The sequence below is a fragment of the Oncorhynchus gorbuscha genome, linkage group LG04 (genome assembly GCF_021184085.1).
Source record: "Oncorhynchus gorbuscha isolate QuinsamMale2020 ecotype Even-year linkage group LG04, OgorEven_v1.0, whole genome shotgun sequence".
Taxonomy (NCBI): domain Eukaryota; kingdom Metazoa; phylum Chordata; class Actinopteri; order Salmoniformes; family Salmonidae; genus Oncorhynchus; species Oncorhynchus gorbuscha.
The window spans coordinates 59,617,790-59,639,826 of NC_060176.1; the positions used below are offsets into that span (position 1 = coordinate 59,617,790).

Here is a 22,037-nt window from a genome sequence, read left to right on the forward strand (position 1 = left end):
TATTTTATATATTTTACATGTGATAAGGCCGCACAGAGGGCCAGAGATAATTACAGACACCTGTGATAATCTGAATTACCCAAAAGGGCCAATAGATCTCTTGTGATACATAATATAAATTCCTTGAAAGTTACCAAATTTATGGTAGTTTGTTGGTAAACTTAGAAAGTTTCCAGTAATATACCAAACCCCTTTGCAACCCTAGATAGTACAAACATCCAAACATCCTGCTTTGGGAGTAATTTGGTTGATGTTAATAACTGTTGCTGTACTGTTTCTTTGAAATAATCAGGCTGTCGTTCAATCCAGCTGTCGTTCAATATTTCAAAGAAACAGTACAGCAACAGTTGTTAACATCAACCAGATTACTCCCAAAGCAGGCCATGCAGCTTGTTGAGTTCAGCGTGAGGTTACTTTCCATCCTGTCTTCCTCCTGTCTTCCGCTCAGATTCTAGGAGAGACAGCCCCCTACACACATAGCACATCTCATCCCAAACTCCCTACACACACATGTGCACGCACACACACACACACACAAACGGCTCATCCCGATCCACTCAACACAAGCAGCGCCCTGAGAGCTAATCGATGCAGCTCACTCATATTGGACCCCGGGAGGACATCAGGGGAAGCCTGGGGAATTACAAGCAGTCTCCACTGTGAAGACACAGCCTAGGATCAGCTTGATGCCTGGAGGAGACCTAACATGCCTGCCCCCCTTCCCTAACAACCGGTTTAGTCCTCATGGCTCGGCTGCATACCAGGCCAGTAGCATGGCTAGTGTAGTTGGCTACTGCAGCTTCCACTTGAAGAAGAACCTGTGTTTGACTGCTATGGGCCACTTCCTTGCCTTGCCAAGACAGCAGCCTCTTGCCACTCTCAAAATAATGCTCCACCACTGCAGCCTCAGATAGATAGAGATAGAGAGTCAGTGACTCACCAGGAGTTTGTGTTGTAGCCTGTGTTGGCTGAAGGTCCCAGGCTTGAGTTTCAGGGCTCGGTTGTTGTCCTCTAGAAGATGTAGTCTGTCCACACACTGACACTGGGGTGGTACATCTGGGAAGTGGAGGGGCACAACTTCATTTCTGAGCTGTGGAGGAAAACAATAAATAAGTTGAAAACATTGTCATGGTCATCTGAACTATTCCAGCTAGTCAGATCACAGTCATCATGTACCTATTTTAAATGGCCAGAAACGGCTATGATCTGCCTATAAATAGGCATATACTGTATAACCTTGACAAATCCTTACTAATGTTAAAGTTGAGTGTCGCTGACATATAGCTAGAATAGTCTCCACGTTAGTTTCCACGTCAGCCCAGTGGGCTATAGAGTAACCCAGGTCAGGACTATATAGCAGGTGGTCAGGGTTGAAAAACAACCTGTCCTGCTGCTGATGCTAGGCTAATGATGAGCCTGACGCTCCAGTAAGGCTCCAGTTACAGCATCAACAGGATGGCGTATAGACTGGCCCACCTGCACATCTGCTGCGGCTACCTTGTGTAAACATACAGCTCTACAGAGATCTGATTAGACATGCAAATACACACACATGGCGAGAGAGCACAAAGTACAAACACACATGAGCACACAGACACACAAGCAAAAGCAAAGGTTCACTGAAGGAGAAATCAAAACAAAAGTGAGTCAATGAAGACCTACTGTAGGCTAAGTACAAATCTTATTTGTTTATCATGAATAGTCCTAGGTCATGCCTGTACCATGCTTTCTATGTCATGCAGATATTGTCCGTAAAACATGAACTTCAACATACTGTATAATACAGAGTGTATGGGCAGAGATATGAAATTAGGAAAGCGAACTACAAATACACACAGATGGTCCAAGTCATGTTTACATGCAGTTCCCTCCATTCCAACACAAGGCAAAGGAAACGTCCACATACATCTAGGTAACACCGCAACACTCACTCAACCTAATACTTACAAACCCACACAAGTATAAGTTGCCAACGTGGTAAAATAACATCCTCTCTCCATGTTGGACCACTTAGCAGGCGATGCTGTAGCTAAACTGCTTGTTATTGCCAAGCCAGTTGCGCTAGCTCGAAATAATAATGCCCGCTTTAATTATTCATGACTTCAGTCAGGTGGAACCAGATGCTGCTACTGTGTCATAGACTAGAGGAAGAGCTGTAACTCGACTCAGCCAGGGCCAATGATGTATACATAAATCCTGGATTGCTGATGCTATGTATTGGTCAATTAGAGCCTTTGAAGCCACTGGTCGGCCATATTGGTACTCCCCAGGAATAGGAATGAATAGAATTCTAAAGAATTTCAATAAAACATGTAAGGACAAAATAACATGTTTTTTAGTATTTGGTTGAAGTGGGGACAGCGCTACAATACTTCCTTCAGCAGAGAGACTCTACCCTTGCTCCATCCAAAGATTGCATCTTACAACTTACTGAACTGGTATTATCCCATAACTACTTTGTCTTTTAGTCAGACTTTTTCCTTCAAATTCGGGGTGTAGCCATGAGCTCCCCTTTTTCCCCCAACTATGCACACCTGTATGTGGGACAATGTGAAGAAGAATTCCTTTTTAAAACAGAGACACACCCCTTACTTTCTAAAATCCTCCTATGGAAGAGATACATAGAGGATGTCTTTATGCTCTGGGAAGGAAGTCAGCAGGAACTAAATGAATTCCAAACTCTACTAAATGAGAGATCTGAATACCTCAAATTCACCATGCAGACTGATGAGAGAAAAATAAACTACCTGGACTTATGCATTATCAAAGAGAATGATGATGAACACACACACTTATACACAAAGCCCACAGATCTCAATACCTTGCTATGTGCGGATAGTATGCATCCCCTTCCCCTCCAGAATGGTCTACCATATAGCCAGTTATGCAGGGTTAAACGAATCTGTGGCCACCAGTCAGATTTTGACAGCAATGCTAAAAAATGACAGATAAATTCAAAATGAGAGGCTACAAGGACAAAACTCTTGATGCTGCAATTATGAAAATATCTCAAAAACCAAGAGGGGAATTACTAAAAACAACGCAACCGTATTTTGCACTAAGTACACCAAGGGTTCGGAGAAAATGAAAGCAATCCTAAAAAAGCACAGGCATATTCTGCAATCAGACAACAAAAAATTGCACATCTCTTCAAGGAACCCCCACTGGTGGTCTAGAAGCATGGTCGCAATATTGGAGATAGTTTGGTGAGATTTGACCTGCCCCCTGAGCCCACTCAGACACTCTTGGAGATAGTTTGGTGAGATTTGACCTGCCCCCTGAGCCCACTCAGACACTCTTGGAGATAGTTTGGTGAGATTTGACCTGCCCCCTGAGCCCACTCAGACACTCTTGGAGATAGTTTGGTGAGATTTGACCTGCCCCCTGAGCCCACTCAGACACTCTTGGAGATAGTTTGGTGAGATTTGACCTGCCCCCTGAGCCCACTCAGACACTCTTGGAGATAGTTTGGTGAGATCTGACCTGCCCCCTGAGCCCACTCAGACACTCTAGACACCTAACCCAAATGGGAACTACAAATGTGGCTCATGGCACAGTGCAGTAGCACGATAAAAAAAACTTTCTTCAGACACCCACATACAGATTGAAAGATCCCTGTTAGGGGGATCATCTTATTCAAGACCACAGGAGTAATCTATCTCAGCACCTGTTCATGTGGACAAGCCTACGTAGGACAAACGAAAAGACAGTTAAAACAACACATAGCTGAATACCGCAGCGCAATCAGGTGTAAGAACACTGACTATCCAGTATCAGCTCACTTTGTTGAAGCTAACCATCCCATCTCCTCCTTCAAATACACAGGCATTGAGCATGTTGCTCTACCAAGGAGAGGAGGTAACATCAAGATCCTACTACTACAAAGGGAGGTTAACTGGATATCCTGTCTAAAAACATTGACCCCTAGTGGTCTGAATACTGACTTTGATCTCAGGCCCTTCATATGAACAACATTTTCCTCTATGAACAAGTCTTATAAATGTAAAAAATATTTGTACAGCTCATTAGCGTACACCTAATGTGTTCCCTCTGTTGTTGATGCTCATTATATATTAAGATTAAACCAATATTACATGTAACAAAAATTAAATACAAAATTATTATGTGAAATTGAATGAAACAATAATGTATGTTGATGCTAATATGATGTACAATATTCCATTATGCTTCTATATGATAATAGCATAATATATTTAATATGCCATATACTATTTTTTAACAGCTTCACTCATTTTAATGAACTTAATCATTATGACACACCCCTCACCACTGTCATTGGTTACACTAATTGCACTGTGCGTCTACATAACCTGGTTCAAGTATTCATGCCATTACCCTGTGGAAGACACAGTGATGCCGAAACGTTGGTAAAAACCCATTAAATTGCTGGGAGTTTACACATGGAGTGTGCGACTTCCTTTATTTTGATAGTTTATAGTTTATTCGCCGTTAGTCAGCACCTCCATACACAACTAATTTTCTGGGTGTGCGCCAGCTCATGTTTTTTACCTGAAATGGGGACAGTAACATAACATACTCTCTAAAAAAAGTACTTTAAGGAATCACATAATACAGTTCACATAATATAATTTATAAGTATGCATTAAGGTGTCTGTAATAGAATAATCTTGTCAAAAGCAATAAATTAAGTTCATTTATACAGCTTCCAAAATCTTTATAATGAAGGAGGAGGACCAAAATGGCTGCCCAGTGGCTTCAATACAGCCCCCCAGTCAGTCATCCAGGGTGCATACATCACTGGCCAGAGCAGGCCAGCGGGGAAAGGCCATCTATGCATGGGAGAGGGTGACTTGCCAACATTAAGGGAACACAGCCTGGCTTTAGCTAGCTGGGGACAGAAACACAGCACAACCGTGACATGACAACAGCAGCTTTGGTGTTTATATGTGACATTCGCTCCCAGTGTTCAGAGCAGAGGACACGGTGGTTCTGTAGGTTTCAAGGGTCAGGTTTTATTCGTTGTGTGTACAGGATACACATGGTAAATAACACTGTACAACAAAATGCTTACTTGCAGGTTCTTTCTCGACAATGCAATAACAATAAGGAATAAGATAAGGTAAGAATTACGAACTTAAAGTAAATGGCTCAGTAGAATAGAATAAACATTTTACCACACAGTGAGTATAATACAGGAAGGCACAATTTATGGTCCAATATTTACACGTGTTTTGGGGAAGGGGGATTGGGGGCAAGTGGTTAAATTGTGTAATATTTTGCAATAATAATAAGAGTCTGGTAGCAGCAGTTATGATGTGTGTGTAGCATGTGTGTGTGTGTGTGTGTGTGTGTGTGTGTGTGTGTGTGTGTGTGTGTGTGTGTGTGTGTGTGTGTGTGTGTGTGTGTGTGTGTGTGTGTGTGTGTGTGTGTGTGTGTGTGTGTGTGTGTGTGTGTGTGTGTGTGTGTGTGTGTGGAACATTTTGAATTAGAATTGGGTTTACTTTCTGAATTGAGTGGAATTAAAATGGAATTGAGCCCAACCCTGCAGTCCATATGTAATCTCTGTAACACAGGAGTAAAATCTTGCGTAATTTGGTCAGCTACATGCAGAATCTGCCCACGGGAGATTAGTCCATGTGGAGCAGCTCACCCTAAGGTGCTACTGGCAGTTCACCTTCCCCAGTGTTGGTGTCACTCCATCCCCCGCCCTGACGTTTGTAAAAATGGCCGGAAGATGTCCATGTCGGTGCCATCCTCTGGCAGTTCATACTAATTCCATGTTGCTGTGTGCCTGTATGTCTGCCTGCTTGTCTGTCTGCTTGCCTTCTGCTCATGGGAACAGGCAGGGATATTTTTAGCTGCTCGTCCCCAGCTGCACATCTCCAACCCAAAGCCAACGGGCAATTAGTGTTTATTTCTCCTGACAGGAGGCAGCTTGCCTACCTCCGCAACACAAACAGACATCTTCACCCAGGCTTTTCTTACCCTGCCCCTTGCCCCCTGTCCGATAGGCCACACAGGCCTTACTCAACCACCATAGGGACTGGTGCTCAACATCCCCCCTCCCCCTCAGTCTCACGTCTTTACAGTGTGTATCAGTCATGTACAGTTTTAGCCCACGGCTGCTCATTTTCTGGTTTTACCTCTGCAATAGCCTCGGGAATAAATCGTTCTGCTCTATAAATGCTCCATAAATTTGAGCAACGCTGACTTCAATGACTGAGAGTCAAAGTTGGTTCTTCATCATCAGATACGTATGCTTGTCAGTGGCCACATTCACAGTAAACATGAAATGTGGTTTAGAACATTATATGTTCATGAATGATTCATGAGTGCAATTTTGTTGCAAGGTAGAATAGCACTGACTCACTGTAAGTAGCAAGGCATGTAGGCAAAGGATGTGAGAGTATAGTATTTCTGGAACATAAGGACAAATTATTCTATCAACTGTGATTGCCAGGACTGAAGAGTAGGTCTCCCTATATACCTTCATTAGAATGAATAAAGACATAGACTCGCTATATCAAGACCTATTTTATATGAATCTCTGGCTCAGGCAGGCTCCAGTGGAGGACCATTTGTACTCAGTCATCCTGGACTGTGGCCCATGGTTAGTAAATATTTACTTACTGAAATAAGTACACGTCATATTTAGCTCGAGTCCAGCAGTTGTAATGACTCAATTTAGGAGTCGATGTCATGTCTGCCTCTTTAATTCATTTTAGCCAAGGGCAAAGCTAATTCAATCCAGCTTATTGAAGCTTCTTTATGCTATTACCCAGTGCCCCTGCTCATTGTGACTTGTCCATGGACAGTGGAGACTGTAGAGAGGAGAGAAGGATTATACCTAACCCATAGACTTCACCTTACAGACACTGCAGCCGTGAACACAGCCTACCAACCAAAGTGTTAGGATGAACCGCTGAGAAATGAGAACGATTGAAATTCCACTTGATCGGTGCCTGCAAATCAACGAATCCCTCCACACAAACACAAAGCATTTAACACCACATCACATTAGCAGGCAATTATCATAGTCAGAATTAAAAGTGCTGTGGAACCGACCGCGTGTCACAAACAGCAAACTGGCAGAGCGTGTGTCTGCTCCTCTCCCTGCCAATACCACGCTGTAATCAACGGCCAGTTAGTCCCATTCACCTCACACGGACAGAGCAACGCTGCAGCTCATCGCCATGGACAGACAGAGGAACAATAACATACACTGGATCCTGTGTCTCTCACACCACACACGTCCTGCTCTAGTCTAAAGTAGCATGTCCTTCTGGGTTGCCAATGGAAGCAAGGAGTAGTCTATCAATCAATTACGCTAGCCAATATTGAAATGATATCTGTCTCATACCTCACAACAAGAATCTCAGAGAGTCTTTCTGACCCAAATTTGAACAGCAACTAAAATACCTGCGTGGTAGATATGTTTGGAAATTCCACTTGGAGCAAATGTAAGTATATGAGAGAAACATCTAACAAGGACATTGTTATAGGCTACATTACACATATCAAAATGGCCTAACAAAACATGCCAAGCTAACTTGACAATGAGAGGGATGCGTATGTGCTTCATTCATAGTTGGAGTAACACAGCACACTCTAGCAGAGAGTGGTCAGATCAGGCAGAAAATAAACTAAACTGAGCCGGCCGGGGACAGGCAGACATAGAGATTGAACCTGCAGAGATAAGCTTTTTCATTACAATGCAAATCCTGCCTCTAATCGCCGCTGCCTCAGCTAGACTCTGGCCAGACCCCAGAGACCACCATAATCATGCACCTCCACTGGCTTGGTGTGACGTGCCACCTCTAGGGGACACTAACAGACTGTTCAAACTAAAGCTATCCCCCTCATCTCTCTGTTGTGACTGGAGCCTCAGGAAAGACATGCAATACCTTTGGACCAAATCAAGAATCAGATCAAATAAAATGTTATTGGTCGCATACACATATTTTGTAGATGTTATCGCAGGTACAGAGAAAGCATTGCTTTTGTTTCTAGCTCCAACAGTGCAGTAATAACTAACAATACACACAAAATATTTCAAATAATTAACAGAACGAGCAATATCAGAGTCCGGGATATATACAGTACCAGTCAAAAGTTTGGACACACCTACTCATTCAAGGGTTTTTCTTTATTTGTACTATTTTCTACATTGTAGAATAATAGTGGAATACATCAAAACTAATAACACATATAGAGTCATGTAGTAACCAAAAAAGTGTTAAACAAATTAAAATATATTTTAGATTTTTGATTCTTCAAAGTAGCCACCCTTTGCCTTGATGACAGCTTTGCACACTCTTGGCATTCTCTCAACCAGTTTCATGAGGCAGTCACCTGGAATTAATTTCAATTAACAGGTGTGCCTTGTTAAAAGTTCATTTATGGAATTTCTTTCCTTCGTAATGCGTTTGAGCCAATCAGTTGTGTTGTGACAAGGTAGGGGTGGTACACAGAAGATAGCCCTATTTGGTAAAAGACCAAGTCCATATTAAGGCAAGAACATCTGAAATAAGCAAAGAGAAATAACAGTCCATCAAAGGGTGGCTACAACATGGTTACTACATGATTCCAAATGTGTTATTTCATAGATTTGATGTCTTCACTTTTATTCTACAATGTATAAAATAGTCAAAATAAAGAAAGAAAAACCATTGAATAAGTAGATGTGTCCAAACTTTTGACTGGTACTGTATATACAGTTGAGGTCAGAAGTTTACATACACTTAGGTTGGAGTCATTAAAACTCCTTTTTCAACCACTCAAAAAATGTCGTGTTAACAAACAACTTCGAAAGTTGTGGAAAAATGGCTTAAGGACAACAAAGTCAAGGCATTGGAGTGGCCATCACAAAGCCCTGACCTCAAGCCTATAGAACATTTGTGGGTAGAGCAAGGAGGCCTTACACCAGCTCTGTCAGGAGGAATGGGCCAAAATTCACCCAATTTATTGTGGGAAGCTTGTGGAAGGCTAACCGAAATGTTTGACCCAAGTTAAACCATATAAAGGCAATGCTACTAATTGAGTGTATGTAAACCTCTGACCCACTGGGAATGTGATGAAGGAAATAAAAACTGAAATAAATCATTCTCTCTACTATTATTCTGACATTTCACATTCTTAAAATAAAGTGGTGATCCTAACTTACCTAAGACAGGGAATTTCTACTAGGATTCAATGTCAGGAATTGTGAAAAACTGAGTTTAAATGTATTTGGCTAAGGTGTATGTAAACTTCCGACTTGGGGGAAAAAAGTATTTAGTCAGCCACCAATTGTGCAAGTTCTGCAACTTAAAAAGATGAGAGAGGCCTGTAATTTTCATCATACGTAGACTTCAACTATGACAGACAAAATGAGAAAATAAATCAAGAAAATCACATTGTAGGATTTTTAATGAATTTATTTGCAAATTATGGTGGAAAATAAGTATTTGGTCAATAACAAAAGTTTCTCAATACTTTGTTTTATACCTTTTGTTGGCAATGACAGAGGTCAAACATTTTCTGTAAGTCCTCACAAGGTTTTCACACACTGTTGATGGTATTTTGGCCCATTCCTCCATGCAGATCTGCTCTAGAGCAGTGATGTTTTGGGGCTGTTGCTGGGCAACACAGACTTTCAACTCCCTTCAAAGATTTTCTATGGGGTTGAGATCTGAAGACTGGCTAGGCCACTCCAGGACCTTGAAATGCTTCTTACGAAGAAACTCCTTCATTGCCCGGGCGGTATGTTTGGTATCATTGTCATGCTGAAAGACCCAGCCACGTTTCATCTTCAATGCCCTTGCTGATGGAAGGAGGTTTTCACTCAAAATCTCATGATACATGGCCCCATTCTTTCCTTTACACGGATCAGTCATCCTGGTCCCTTTGCAGAAAAACAGCCCAAAAGCATGATGTTTCCACCCCCATGCTTCACGGTAGGTATGGTGTTCTTTGGATGCAACTCGGCATTCTTTGTCCTTTAAACACGACGAGTTGAGTTTTTACCAAAAAGTTATATTTTGGTTTCATCTGACCATATGACATTCTCCCAATCTTCTTCTGGATCATCCAAATGCTCTCTAGCAAACTTCAGACGGGCCTGGACATGTACTGGCTTAAGCAGGGGGACACGTCTGGCACTGCAGGATTTGAGTCCCTGGCGGCGTAGTGTGTTACTGATGGTAGGCTTTATTACTTTGGTCCCAGCTCTCTGTAGGTCATTCACTAGGTCCCCCCGTGTGGTTCTGGGATTTTTTCTCACTGTTATTGTGATCATTTTGACCCTACGGGATGAGATCTTGTGTGGAGCCCCAGATCGAGGGAGATTATCAGTGGTCTTGTATGTCTTCCATTTCCTAATAATTGCTCCCACAGTTGATTTCTTTAAACCAAGCTGCTTACCTATTGCAGATTCTCTTCCCAGAATGGTGCAGGTCTACAATTTTGTTTCTGGTGTCCTTTGACAGCTCTTTGGTCTTGGCCATAGTGGAGTTTGGAGTGTGACTGTTTAAGGTTGTGGACAGGTGTCTTTTATACTGATAAGTTCAAACAGGTGCCATTAATACAGGTAACGAGTGGAGGACAGAGGAGCCTCTTAAAGAAGAAGTTACATGTCTGTGAGAGCCAGACATCTTGCTTGTTTGTAGGTGACCAAATACTTACTTTCCACCATAATTTGCAAATAAATTCATTAAAAACCCTACAATGTGATTTTCTGGAGAGTAAAATTCTCTCATTTTGTCTGTCATAGTTGAAGTTTACCTATGATGAAAAGTACAGGTCTCTCTCATCTTTTTAAGTGGGAGAACTTTCACAATTGGTGGCTGACTAAATACTTTTTTGCCCCACTGTGTATATATATATATATATATATCAGACTGAATAAAATAAAATAAAAACATTTTAAATGTCTCCCACACTTCTAAAAACCAAAGTTGTGTTGGTAAGCAACTCCAGTGTATATGTGGCCTTCTTTTTTAGGCTATTGTCCTGCTGAAAGGTGAATTTGTCACCCAGTGTCTGATGGAAAGCCCCAAACATAACACTTTGTATTCAGGGCAAAAAGTACAATTATTTGCAGTATTACTTTAGTGCCTTATTGCAAACAGGGTGCATGTTTTGGAATTTTGGAATTCTGTACAGGCTTCCTTCTTTTCACTCTGTCATTTAGGTTAATATTGTGGAGTAACTACAATACATCTTGAGTTTTCTCCTATCACAGCTATTAAACTCTGTAACTGTTTTAAAGTCACCACTGGCCTCACTTTAATGGTTGGTTTCCTTCCTCTCCAGCATCTGAGTTAGGAAGGACTCCTGTATCTTTGTAGTGACTGGGTCTATTGATACACCATCCAAGGTTGACTTAATAACTTCACCATGCTCAAAGGGATATTTTCTTAGCCCATCTTCCAATAGGTGCCCTTCTTTTTTCCTTTTTTTTAACCTTTATTTAACTAGGCAAGTCAGAACAAATTCTTATTTTCAATGACGGCCTAGGAACAGTGGGTTAACTGCCTTGTTCAGGGGCAGAACGACATATTTTCACCTTGTCAGCTCGGGGAGTCAATCTTGCAACCTTTCGGTTACTAGTCCAACGCTCTAACCACTAGGCTACCTGTTGCAAGATCGACTCCTCGAGCTGGGGAGTGAGGGACAGTACAGATAATTGTATGTGTGGGGTACAGAAGTGAGGTAGTCATTAAAACATAATGTTAAACACCATTATTACACACAGAGAGAGTCCATGCAACGTATTATGTGACTTCTTAAGCACATTTTTACTCCTGAATTACTTAGGCTTGCCATAACAAAGAGTTTGAATATTTAAGACATTTCAGCTTTTTCATTTTTTATTAATTTGTAAATATTTCAAAAAACATAATTCCACTTTGACATTATGGGGTATTGTGTGTAGGCCAGTGACACAACATCTAAATGTAATCCATTTTAAATTCAGGCTGTAACACAACAAAATGTTGGAAAAGTCAAGGGGTGTGAATACTTTCTGAAGGCACTAGACATGTGAAGTGGATAAAACAGTGTGTAAAAATACTTAGTGACCAGTGTTCAATGACAATGTACATAGAGCAACAGACAGAAGACCCAGACTTCTCCAACCCAGTGACAATCTGCTGACTGAGAAAAGCTCTATGGAACTGAACCCCAACCTTTTTACAAAGCTGTTGCTATTACTAAATTGCTAGTTCGAGTCCCTATCTTAGGTTTAAATGTGATTTTCTCCTTTGATCTTACTGTTGCACTTATGAATTTGGGTGCTGCCTGTACTTTCCCTCTCAGAGTGAACCCGTGTTCACCCCACTGGTCCCTTGCAGCTATCACACATACAGCCTTGCCTCAGGAGTCCCCTCTTCCTCCTCCCTAGGCAGTCTCCTCTCCTCTTCTCTCCTCCCCAGTCAGAGTCTCCTCTTCTCGACCCTCCTCCCAAGGGAGAGTCACCTTTCCTTTCCTCTCCTCCCTAGGCAGACTCCTCTCCTCTCCTCCCATCCCCTCCCCTCTCCTCTCTTCCTCAGTCAGTCTTCTCCCCAGCCAGCACTACATTCTCATTAAGACAATCAATGGCCTAACTACGACAGTGACACTGATAGAGCAGTAGCATCAGAAGAAGCCTATGCATGCAGTCTCACCACAGCACACCACAGACAAGTCCAAACAATTCAACCCAAAACCTTTGTAGCAGACGAGTGATATGCATTTGAGTGTATTTTTCTATCACGCTGTTTTGTTTACCTTTTTTCTATATCCATATAAAACATTCTAGCAACACAATAATTATCATATTTGACTTATTCAGGACACCAGGTTTGATTGAATAGGACCCCTGATTTCTGGGTAACAACGTTTAGAGAGCGTCCATCAGATGTTCTGTCCCAACAGCACAATCAGTCAAGCCCTCTGAGTGGATACCCCCAGTTCGACTCCAAATGAATCAATTATGAATTGGTTCAGGCCCGATCCCTGAGGTGATTTACTAGCGGCTCTTCTCTGCTCTGGCCTACAGCACACATACACCGGCCAGCTAGCGGATACCACGACCTACTCACAGCTAAACTACTGCGTAACATAACGACAGCTGGCACAACATATGGACATTTTCATGTAAAAAGCCCCATGAGCACTAACATGTCAAGTTCATAGAAGCACATGAAATTTGGTGTCAAATGAAAGCTAAGAGTCTATATTTTTGAAAGATTAAGGCATATATACTTGTTTCAACCATTCTCCATCCCAAAAATGGGGAATACGCAAAGACGTATTGGAAAAAGGGTCTTAGAAAATATCTAGCAGAAAAAGTCTTAAAACGTATTAGAAATACATAAAAACATAATAATTTTAAAGTAACAAACGCTGACAACTAATATCAACATTTATATGATGTTTTATTTGGTTTATGTGAAAGTCTGGACAATATCTCTCCTCTCCATCTCCCTCACCGTCTCCGTCTCTCCCTCCCCCTCTCTCGCTCTCCCTCTTTCTCTCTCTCTCCCTCCCCCTCTCTCTGTCTCTCCCTCCCTCTCTCTCTGTCTCTCCCTGAATCTCTCTCTGTCTCTCCATCTCTGTCTCTCTCTCCCTTCCTTCCTCCCTCGCTCTGTTTTTGTCTCTCCCTCCCTCTCTGACTCTCTCTCCCTCCCTCTGTCTCTCCCTCGCTCCCTGTGTCTCCGTCACTCTCTCTGTATCTCGCTCTCTCTCTATATCTCACTCTCTCTCTGTATCTCACTCTCTCTCTGTATCTCGCTCTCTCTCTGTATCTCGCTCTCTCTCTCCAATTTGCTTTATTGGCATGATGTAATGTACATATTGCCAAAGTTTACATTGGACATTTACAATATGAAAATAATAAGAATCAAAATTGTCAATGGGACAACAGTAACAACAATAGCCAAGGGTCAAAATAACCAGACATTGAACAATAACAATAAGCATACAGTAGAGGACATGTGCAGGTTGATTGGTCTGTCAGACACTGTCCCTCAACCCTTGGCAGGCAGCAATGTAGTGCGCTGCCAACCCACAGCTCTCTGTGTCCTCCCACAACAGGACGGGTAGCCTACTCTCATCAGAGAGGTATTTGAAACCTTGAACAAGGGTTTCAAATTTGGGGAAATGATCTAATTGTTTTATATATTTCACATTTTGTCAGGAAATGTAGCTCCGACTCAGGTTCTGCTGCTGTGCAGTGGTTGCACAGCCTTTCCTCTACAGGGAGCCAAGTTTTCCTGTGTCGACCCTTTTCAATGGCAAGGCTGTGCTCACTGAGCCTGTACTTTGTCAAGGTTTTGATCAGTAATCATGGTCAAATAGTTAGCCAAGGTGTACTGTCAATTTAGGGCCAGATAGCACTGCATAGTGCTTTGTGCTTGTGCTTCCCAATAGTAGAACAAGTTTGTGAACTCAGCCCCAGGAACATCTCTCTCTCTCTCTCCCTCTCCCTCTCCCTCTCTCTCTCTCTCTCTCTCGGTAGTGTAACTTCTCCCCCGTAACACCTACCCATGAGCCCCCTCTGTTTCCACCATCCGACAACGGACATCCATAGACTTTGAAACGTAGTTGAAATTTAGTCAGTCCAAATCTGAACCAATCATAGACGTCTGTTTCACAAGTTTGGACAGCGCAGTACAGCATAATAAAGAAAAGTAGAGTATAGGTCAGTACAGCACAGCACTATAAAGAAAAGTAGAGTATAGGTCAGTACAGTACATTAGAGTAGAGTTTAGTACAGTAGAGAACAGTACAGTAGCGCACACAGTACAGTATAATGTACTGTACTTAACTCTACTCTATTGTACTTTACTATACTGTATTGAACTTTAATGTAGTACTGTACTCTACTGTGCTGTACTGTACTTTTATGTCCAAAGTTGTGAAACATAGATGTCTATGATTTGTTCAGATTTAGTCTGGTCCAAGGCAACAAAATGTGTTCTTGTTTAGTGGCAGAGCTCATTAAATAACAGACAAATATGCAAAAGAGGATATTGCATTTTTATACCTTTGTGTACCTACTTAAGATACATCACCATTAACAGAATGAAAATCATAATTATGCATTTCTGTATAGTACAGATCAGGGACCGTGATATAATTACGTTACCGGGTGTTAATCCACTTCACTTACTGTACAATAACTAAAATACATTTTTCCAAAGTCAAAGCCATTCTTTCTGCAGACATCTTTGAATCTTCATTCTGAGTAGATATTTAAGAGACCTTTTGGAAAAGGTGGTCACAGGGGGAGATTTTACCGTCATTCTGTTACCAAACTTTACATCTGCACTGTTCTTCCATTGAATGTGTTTTTGTCAAATTTTCTGTGGAAATTGTTCAAAGTAGTACCTGTGCACAGAGTTGTATGGTTTGTTGAACTTCGCAATGGTTTTTGTTTGGCGTACTTCTAAAGTGAAGAATCAACGTCTCGACGTCATTCTGATTCCATGGAATTGCCCATATCCACTTACATCTCATTTACATTGCATTTACATGTTATGTGCTCAGGGGAGCATAACGCAAACATGTGCACATATGGTTTTGTGTGTGTACACGGATATGTTGTGTAAATGTACACACACACACAAACAGACCCACATACACACACTTGTGTATCCAGTAGCTTAGGATCGAGTGTGTAGAGATAGGAATTACAAATCATGGATGAACCGGGTTTGCAAATCTATGGTCCAATTAAATCTGCTCGCATACGTAGGAAAAGCCCTGCCGCTTTTCAGCAGCTGGGGGAAAAAAGAGGACAAAAATCACTTGCTTGCCTTATCATGCACCGGACAGGTTCACAGCAACAATGACGGGGGTGATGATGATGCACTTTCACTGACTGGGCTGTCTACTGCCGTCATCTTTACAGAGCTGCTTTCCCAGGCAGATAAAATGCTGTTGCGTAATCCTGGACACGGACCCTTCTGTTCATATCACTAATACCTCCCACCAAGGCAGCCAGGGCCAGTCACGTGCTGCCGCCAGGCCAACCCACAACAGCAGCAGTAATACAGGGCTCCAGTTGTTACTACAGCCTATGCTCAGTCATCAGAGAAAGCAGTGAGCGCACAGGGCCACGCTCCTCTCCTCCCGCCTCCACTGAGGGGCCAGCCTTGACCTACGTCTCTGCATCAGTCTCAGCGTCATTCAGCACTGTTCCAGCTGCTCCCACTGTACGGTCCACCACACCACCACAGCATCCTCGCGAGCACAGGAGGAGCACTGACCCTCGCACGCTTAGCTTACATAACGCTTCTATCGTTAAGATGCAAGCAGGACAAAACCTTGACACGTAGAGTGCTGTACTGCTGCTGTACTGCTGCTGGCTTCACTGCCTGCATTAGGCTCCATGATATACTGTAGGACTGACACAGTCAACCATTTTATTTCACTCAGCTTGGAAGCACCACAGTGCCTCTCTCAATACAGTTGTTTCATCACTGAAAGAGGGGCACATGGAGCATTTTAATAGGATTGTAGCTCGACAAACCCTTCCCCTAAAATTATCATTGAGTCATGTAATTTTGTTGGCATGAAATGGCATACAAATTATCATTTCTTCCACTGAACAGGAAACTTCTATTTGAGTCATTTGATTTTCAAGCTTGGTGATTACAAGTCCTTTCTGTTAAATGGCTACCAGTGTTTTACAGTACATAGTAAAGAGGAAGGCAGCTTGATGTCTGATCAGGGATAGTAACTGGAATGATAAATTACCATGTTTCCTTGTCAAGGTGGGCAGGTGGAGCTGTGAATGGGGAATGTTTCCTTGTCAAGGTGGGCAGGTGGAGCTGTGAATGGGGAATGTTTCCTTGTCAAGGTGGGCAGGTGGACTGTGAATGGGGAATGTTTCCTTGTCTAGGTGGGCAGGTGGAGCTGTTAATGGGGAATGTTTCCTTGTCAAAGTGGGCAGGTGGAGTTGTGAATGGGGAATGTTTCCTTGTCAAGGTGGGCAGGTGGAGCTGTGAATGGGGAATGTTTCCTTGTCTTGGTGGGCAGGTGGACTGTGAATGGGGAATGTTTCCTTGTCTAGGTGGACAGGTGGAGCTGTGAATGGGGAATGTTTCCTTGTCAAGGTGGGCAGGTGGAGCTGTGAATGGGGAATGTTTCCTTGTCTAGGTGGGCAGGTGGAGCTGTGGAGCTGTGTATGGGGAATGTTTCCTTGTCTAGGTGCGCAGGTGGAGCTGTGAATGGGGAATGTTTCCTTGTCAAGGTGGGCAGGTGGAGCTGTGAATGGTGAATGTTTCCTTGTCTAGGTGGGCAGGTGGAGCTGTTAATGGGGAATGTTTCCTTGTCAAAGTGGGCAGGTGGAGCTGTGAATGGGGAATGTTTCCTTGTCAAGGTGGGCAGGTGGAGCTGTGAATGGGGAATGTTTCCTTGTCTAGGTGGGCAGGTGGACTGTGAATGGGGAATGTTTCCTTGTCTAGGTGGACAGGTGGAGCTGTGAATGGGGAATGTTTCCTTGTCAAGGTGGGCAGGTGGAGCTGTGAATGGGGAATGTTTCCTTGTCTGGGTGGGCAGGTGGAGCTGTGAATGGGGAATGTTTCCTTGTCAAGGTGGGCAGGTGGAGCTGTGAATGGGGAATGTTTCCTTGTCAAGGTGGGCAGGTGGAGCTGTGAATGGTGAATGTTTCCTTGTCTAGGTGGGCAGGTGGAGCTGTGAATGGGGAATGTTTCCTTGTCAATGTGGGAAGGTGGAACTGTGAATGGGGAATGTTTCCTTGTCTATGTGGGCAGGTGGAGCTGTGAATAGGGAATGTTTCCTTGTCTAGGTGGGCAAGTGGAGCTGTGAATGGGGAATGTTTCCTTGTCTAGGTGGGCAGGTGGAGCTGTGAATGGGGAATGTTTCCTTGTCTAGGTGGGCAAGTGGAGCTGTGAATGGGGAATGTTTCCTTGTCTAGGTGGGCAGGTGGAGCTGTGAATGGGGATAGGCGGTGGAGGGCTACTCTCTCACGCACAGGTGATTGGTGGAGGGTGACAGCCCTAATTATGGGACTTCTGAGAAGCGACCTTGGGAGGCAGAGAGAACTAATTCACACACATAAAAGCATACGCACACACATTCTCTGTCTCACACACACACTAAAATATAGTTATTCTTTCCTTCATCTCATCTCTGCTATTACTTAGTGTTGCTCAATGCTGAATGAATCCCTGAGAAGACACACCAATGCCAGCCCCTGGGACATCCCAGTTAAACTATGTCCTCTAACCATCAACTTACCAACCACACTCGGTTGTGCCCTAATTCAGCAAGTCATTGCAAATGAAACACTGACCTCCCTAAATGATTCAACCCCCTTAACACAAACTGTAATACCAAGAGTCGTCTAATTTCTCAAGTGTACACTAACACATTGACCACTAATAAAACACTCAGTTCCCAAATTATCCATTAAAACTGACCAATAGGCTTTCCCCTAATTACCATATCCCATATTAATTCCCCTAACGATAACGATCAATTTCCCCAGCACACCAACACAATGTGTCTTCACTAGCATACAGTATTAGCATGAAACTTTACTAGCACAAATACCATAGTTTGGCTTCTTATTGACATTTCCCCAAACACACTACAGTCCCTAAAGTCTTCACTACCACACTACACAAATACTAATGTCCTCCAATAATTTCAACTCCAGAGCACAGGATTCCTATACAACATACTTCCAGATCCTCTCATTCATGCTAAAGCTATTCTACAGTAGGTCCTCTGGCTGCTGGCATTCTCTGTCGGTTCCTGCTGGAATATTCTGTATCTTTCTCCTTCTCTGCTCCATGTACATTAGAGAGAGATCCATGCAGAGAACTGCAGAGCGGCTGAGCCGTGACACAGAGGCATGTTATGATCATCATTCCCCCAGCAGCACAGTGCTTCTGCAGCAGCAGCAGCGGCAGTAGAAACAAGCCAGTCCAGTGCAGCCTGTAGAGAAAAACAGAGGGGGTTTGACAGTACCTCACAAGCAGCAGTCCTGTCTCTGTATTTCCCTGTTGTAGGAGCGGTGCAGAGGCAGCAGTGTCCTACTGTGTCAGACCATCAGCTGGCAGTAGAACCAGGATGATGGCCGTTGCAGGGAAGCGGTTGTTCGGGGCTGTGTGTGTCCGCTGCAGCTTAAAATGGTTCATCAGCGCGCGGCGGCAGAAAGCAGGAACAGCCAGGCAGCGCGGAGAGAGACAGCCAGAGAGCATCATTCAGCTCACACTACCATGGCTGTGTAGCAAGCACACACACACATCTACACGCCCCCCTCTCCCCCCTCTTTTTTGCTCTCTCTCTCACACGCTTACTCACACAGACACAGGCACGCAGGGGTGCAGAGGCCGTGAGTGCAGCACTGAAGCAGCCGCTCTCTCCAGGACTTCTCCTTCAGTCTCTGCCTTAAATCACTGTTGCTATTTTTCTCGCTTCGTCTTCACTCTCTCCAATTACAGAGAATGGATATGTCCATGTGCCCTAGTACCTTCTCCCACCACACCGCCACCCCACCTCCCCACAGCTGATGAGAAGCCATGATTAGAGCTGACAAGGTCAAATTTGGTTATGTTTGGCTGTGGCCTCCCCTTCTCCTTCCTCCTTGCTCTGTAGCAGTGTTTCTTGGTCTAATCGGGTAGCTCAGCCTCCTCATGGGTCATTATGCTAAAGAGGATCCCCCTAGGCCCAGCCCAACAAACCCTCTTCCATTGCACAGTGGGCACGACCAATCAGCTACGCCAAACACTGGCAAGAACATTGCTCATCCAATCCTAGATCGGGAAATCAAAAGCAGATGGGTATTAAAGGGGATTATTTGTGTCATCCTGGGTTTTTCCCTATTGGGAGTTAGAGGAAAGGGGGGGGACACATGCAGAGGCTGCTCTCTCTGGATGGCTGTGGTAGTGCACTCTGGCGAGGGAGGGAGAGAATAAACAGAGCCCAAAACAGATATGCTCTCCTCTGCTTGGCTGCCTAGCAACCACAGCAGCTCTTTTTCTCTCTCTCTCTGTTTTGTGCCCTCCCTCCCCCTCCAGCAGGACCCTCTTTGCAATCCCAATTGAGAGCCTCCATTGCACAACTGCTGCTTAACACTTTGGCACTAGATCACACACGATTGATGTCAAATGCTCCCCGCCCATGTCCTCTACTCTCAGTGCAAACACGCAAGGAGGAGCTCAGCACTGGCTGGCTGCAGGCAGACACACACTTGATCATTAATATACACATTACAGGCTAGGCCACCTCCAATCCAAAATGTGTCTCTATCTTGGCAAATTAATGAGCTTTGTTTCTCCTCTTTGACCCTTTATTCTGACGTTGGGGTCTAAAGTGGGCTTTTAGCCCCCAGGTCGCTCTCAGGGCTGACATGCTTGGCAAAAATAAAATACAAATTGTTCCTGTTTGATAAATTACAGACACATTCACAAGCAATGACTGTGTAATATCTCCTGATTAAAACAACAGCTCTGATTGGATCCCGACGCCACCATACCCTAACACATGAGCACAAATATGAGATAATAGACAGTTATGAGAGAGAGAGGACCTTTATAGAATAGAAGTCCACTGTGTGGCTTGGATTTGAGACGTAGTGTGGATGTGTGCCTTGATGCTGCAGATCAAAGCCATGTGGGTCAAACTGCTTCTTGCTTTTAAAGTTTATGTCAGCCCTGAGAGCGACCTGGGGGCTAAAAGCCCACTTTAGACCCCAACGTTGGAATAAAGGGTCAAAGAGGAGAAACAAAGCTCATTTCTCTGAGAATGTCTTTGAGTGCTCCAAAGTGGGACCTTGGACAAGGCCCTTTCTATTGATCTGTTCAGCCACTTTAGCTGCTAAGGAAGACTGCTAAATATGTTTCACCCTGTGGGTTCTGTAAGGAAAGCTATAATGTTTTTTTAAGAAAATGCATATACAAATAGATACTTATATAATTATAGTACTACACTTTCAAAGTACATAATATCAAGCTAGTTATTTTAATTTGTTGAACCATTATTTTAATATAATATACTATACCGTATAGAACTAAGGTTTGCAGCTGTAAATGAATACAATTAAACCCATCTTGGTTGATTCATAAACTGAAAGTTTCACATGGTGTTATGGATAGTAATGACCCTGCACTGTTAAGCTTTGGGAGTGAATGGTGAGCGCTTTGGGAGAGCTTTGGGACTGAATGGTGCAGGGTGAGGTCAAATCCTAATCGTAGCATCATCAACTACTAATCCTTTAAAGACATACTACAACTTCCCACTTGATAAAACCAATGCTTTTTGCAGCATGCTCCATTTTCTAAGCTACCAGACTGCAACAATAACCATAGTGTCTGTGTAATATCCCCACATAAAGATATGGGCAAACCTTACAACCTGGGGAAATACACCACCTCAGTCAGTGGTTGGTTGCCAGAGAAGGATCCACTCACCTTGTCCTTGTCCCTCATGTGGGTGGAGTTGTTCTTAGCTGTGTCTGACCACTGTCTCTGGCTCCACATCACTTCCCTCTGGGACTGGGACACTCTCGGTAGTTTCTCCACTTCACAACAAGCCTTCTGCTCTTTCTGACCACCCATTGTCTCCTGTGTAACACAAACACACACACACGCAAACGCACACAGACACAGACACACACACACAGACACACACACACAGACACACACACACACACACACACACACACACACACACACACACACACACACACACACACACACACACACACACACACACACACACACACACACACACACACACACACACACACACACACACACACACACACACACACACACACACACACACACACACACACACACACACACACACACTACAATCAAATACAACCACAGGGACACTCAAAACTGCTCTTACAACCCAATTGTGTGTCCTCTCAGACTGCAGTAAGTCCATGTAATCAATGTAACATTGCATATGAATTAGGAATCCCCAGTGATCTTCGCAATGACCTACCATGGCAGTGCCGTCCGCATGTTTTCCCAAACGCTCTGGGCTCTGGCCATGGTCAGAAGCCACTGATGATGTCACTATAGCATGCTGAGATTATTCATAACTGT

At 43.5% G+C, this 22,037-nt stretch overlaps 1 protein-coding gene across 1 annotated transcript in view; it reads right to left on the minus strand.

The window, feature by feature from the left end:
• rimbp2b (RIMS binding protein 2b) overlaps positions 1 to 21,521 on the minus strand; it is a 154,733-nt gene extending 133,212 nt beyond the window's left edge. Inside the window, 2 exon segments of the mRNA XM_046347478.1 lie at positions 941 to 1,090; positions 21,390 to 21,521. Of these exon segments, the coding sequence (XP_046203434.1) occupies positions 941 to 1,090; positions 21,390 to 21,458 (219 nt within the window). The 5' untranslated portion in view covers positions 21,459 to 21,521.
• Between the last annotated feature and the right edge of the window lie 516 nt (positions 21,522 to 22,037).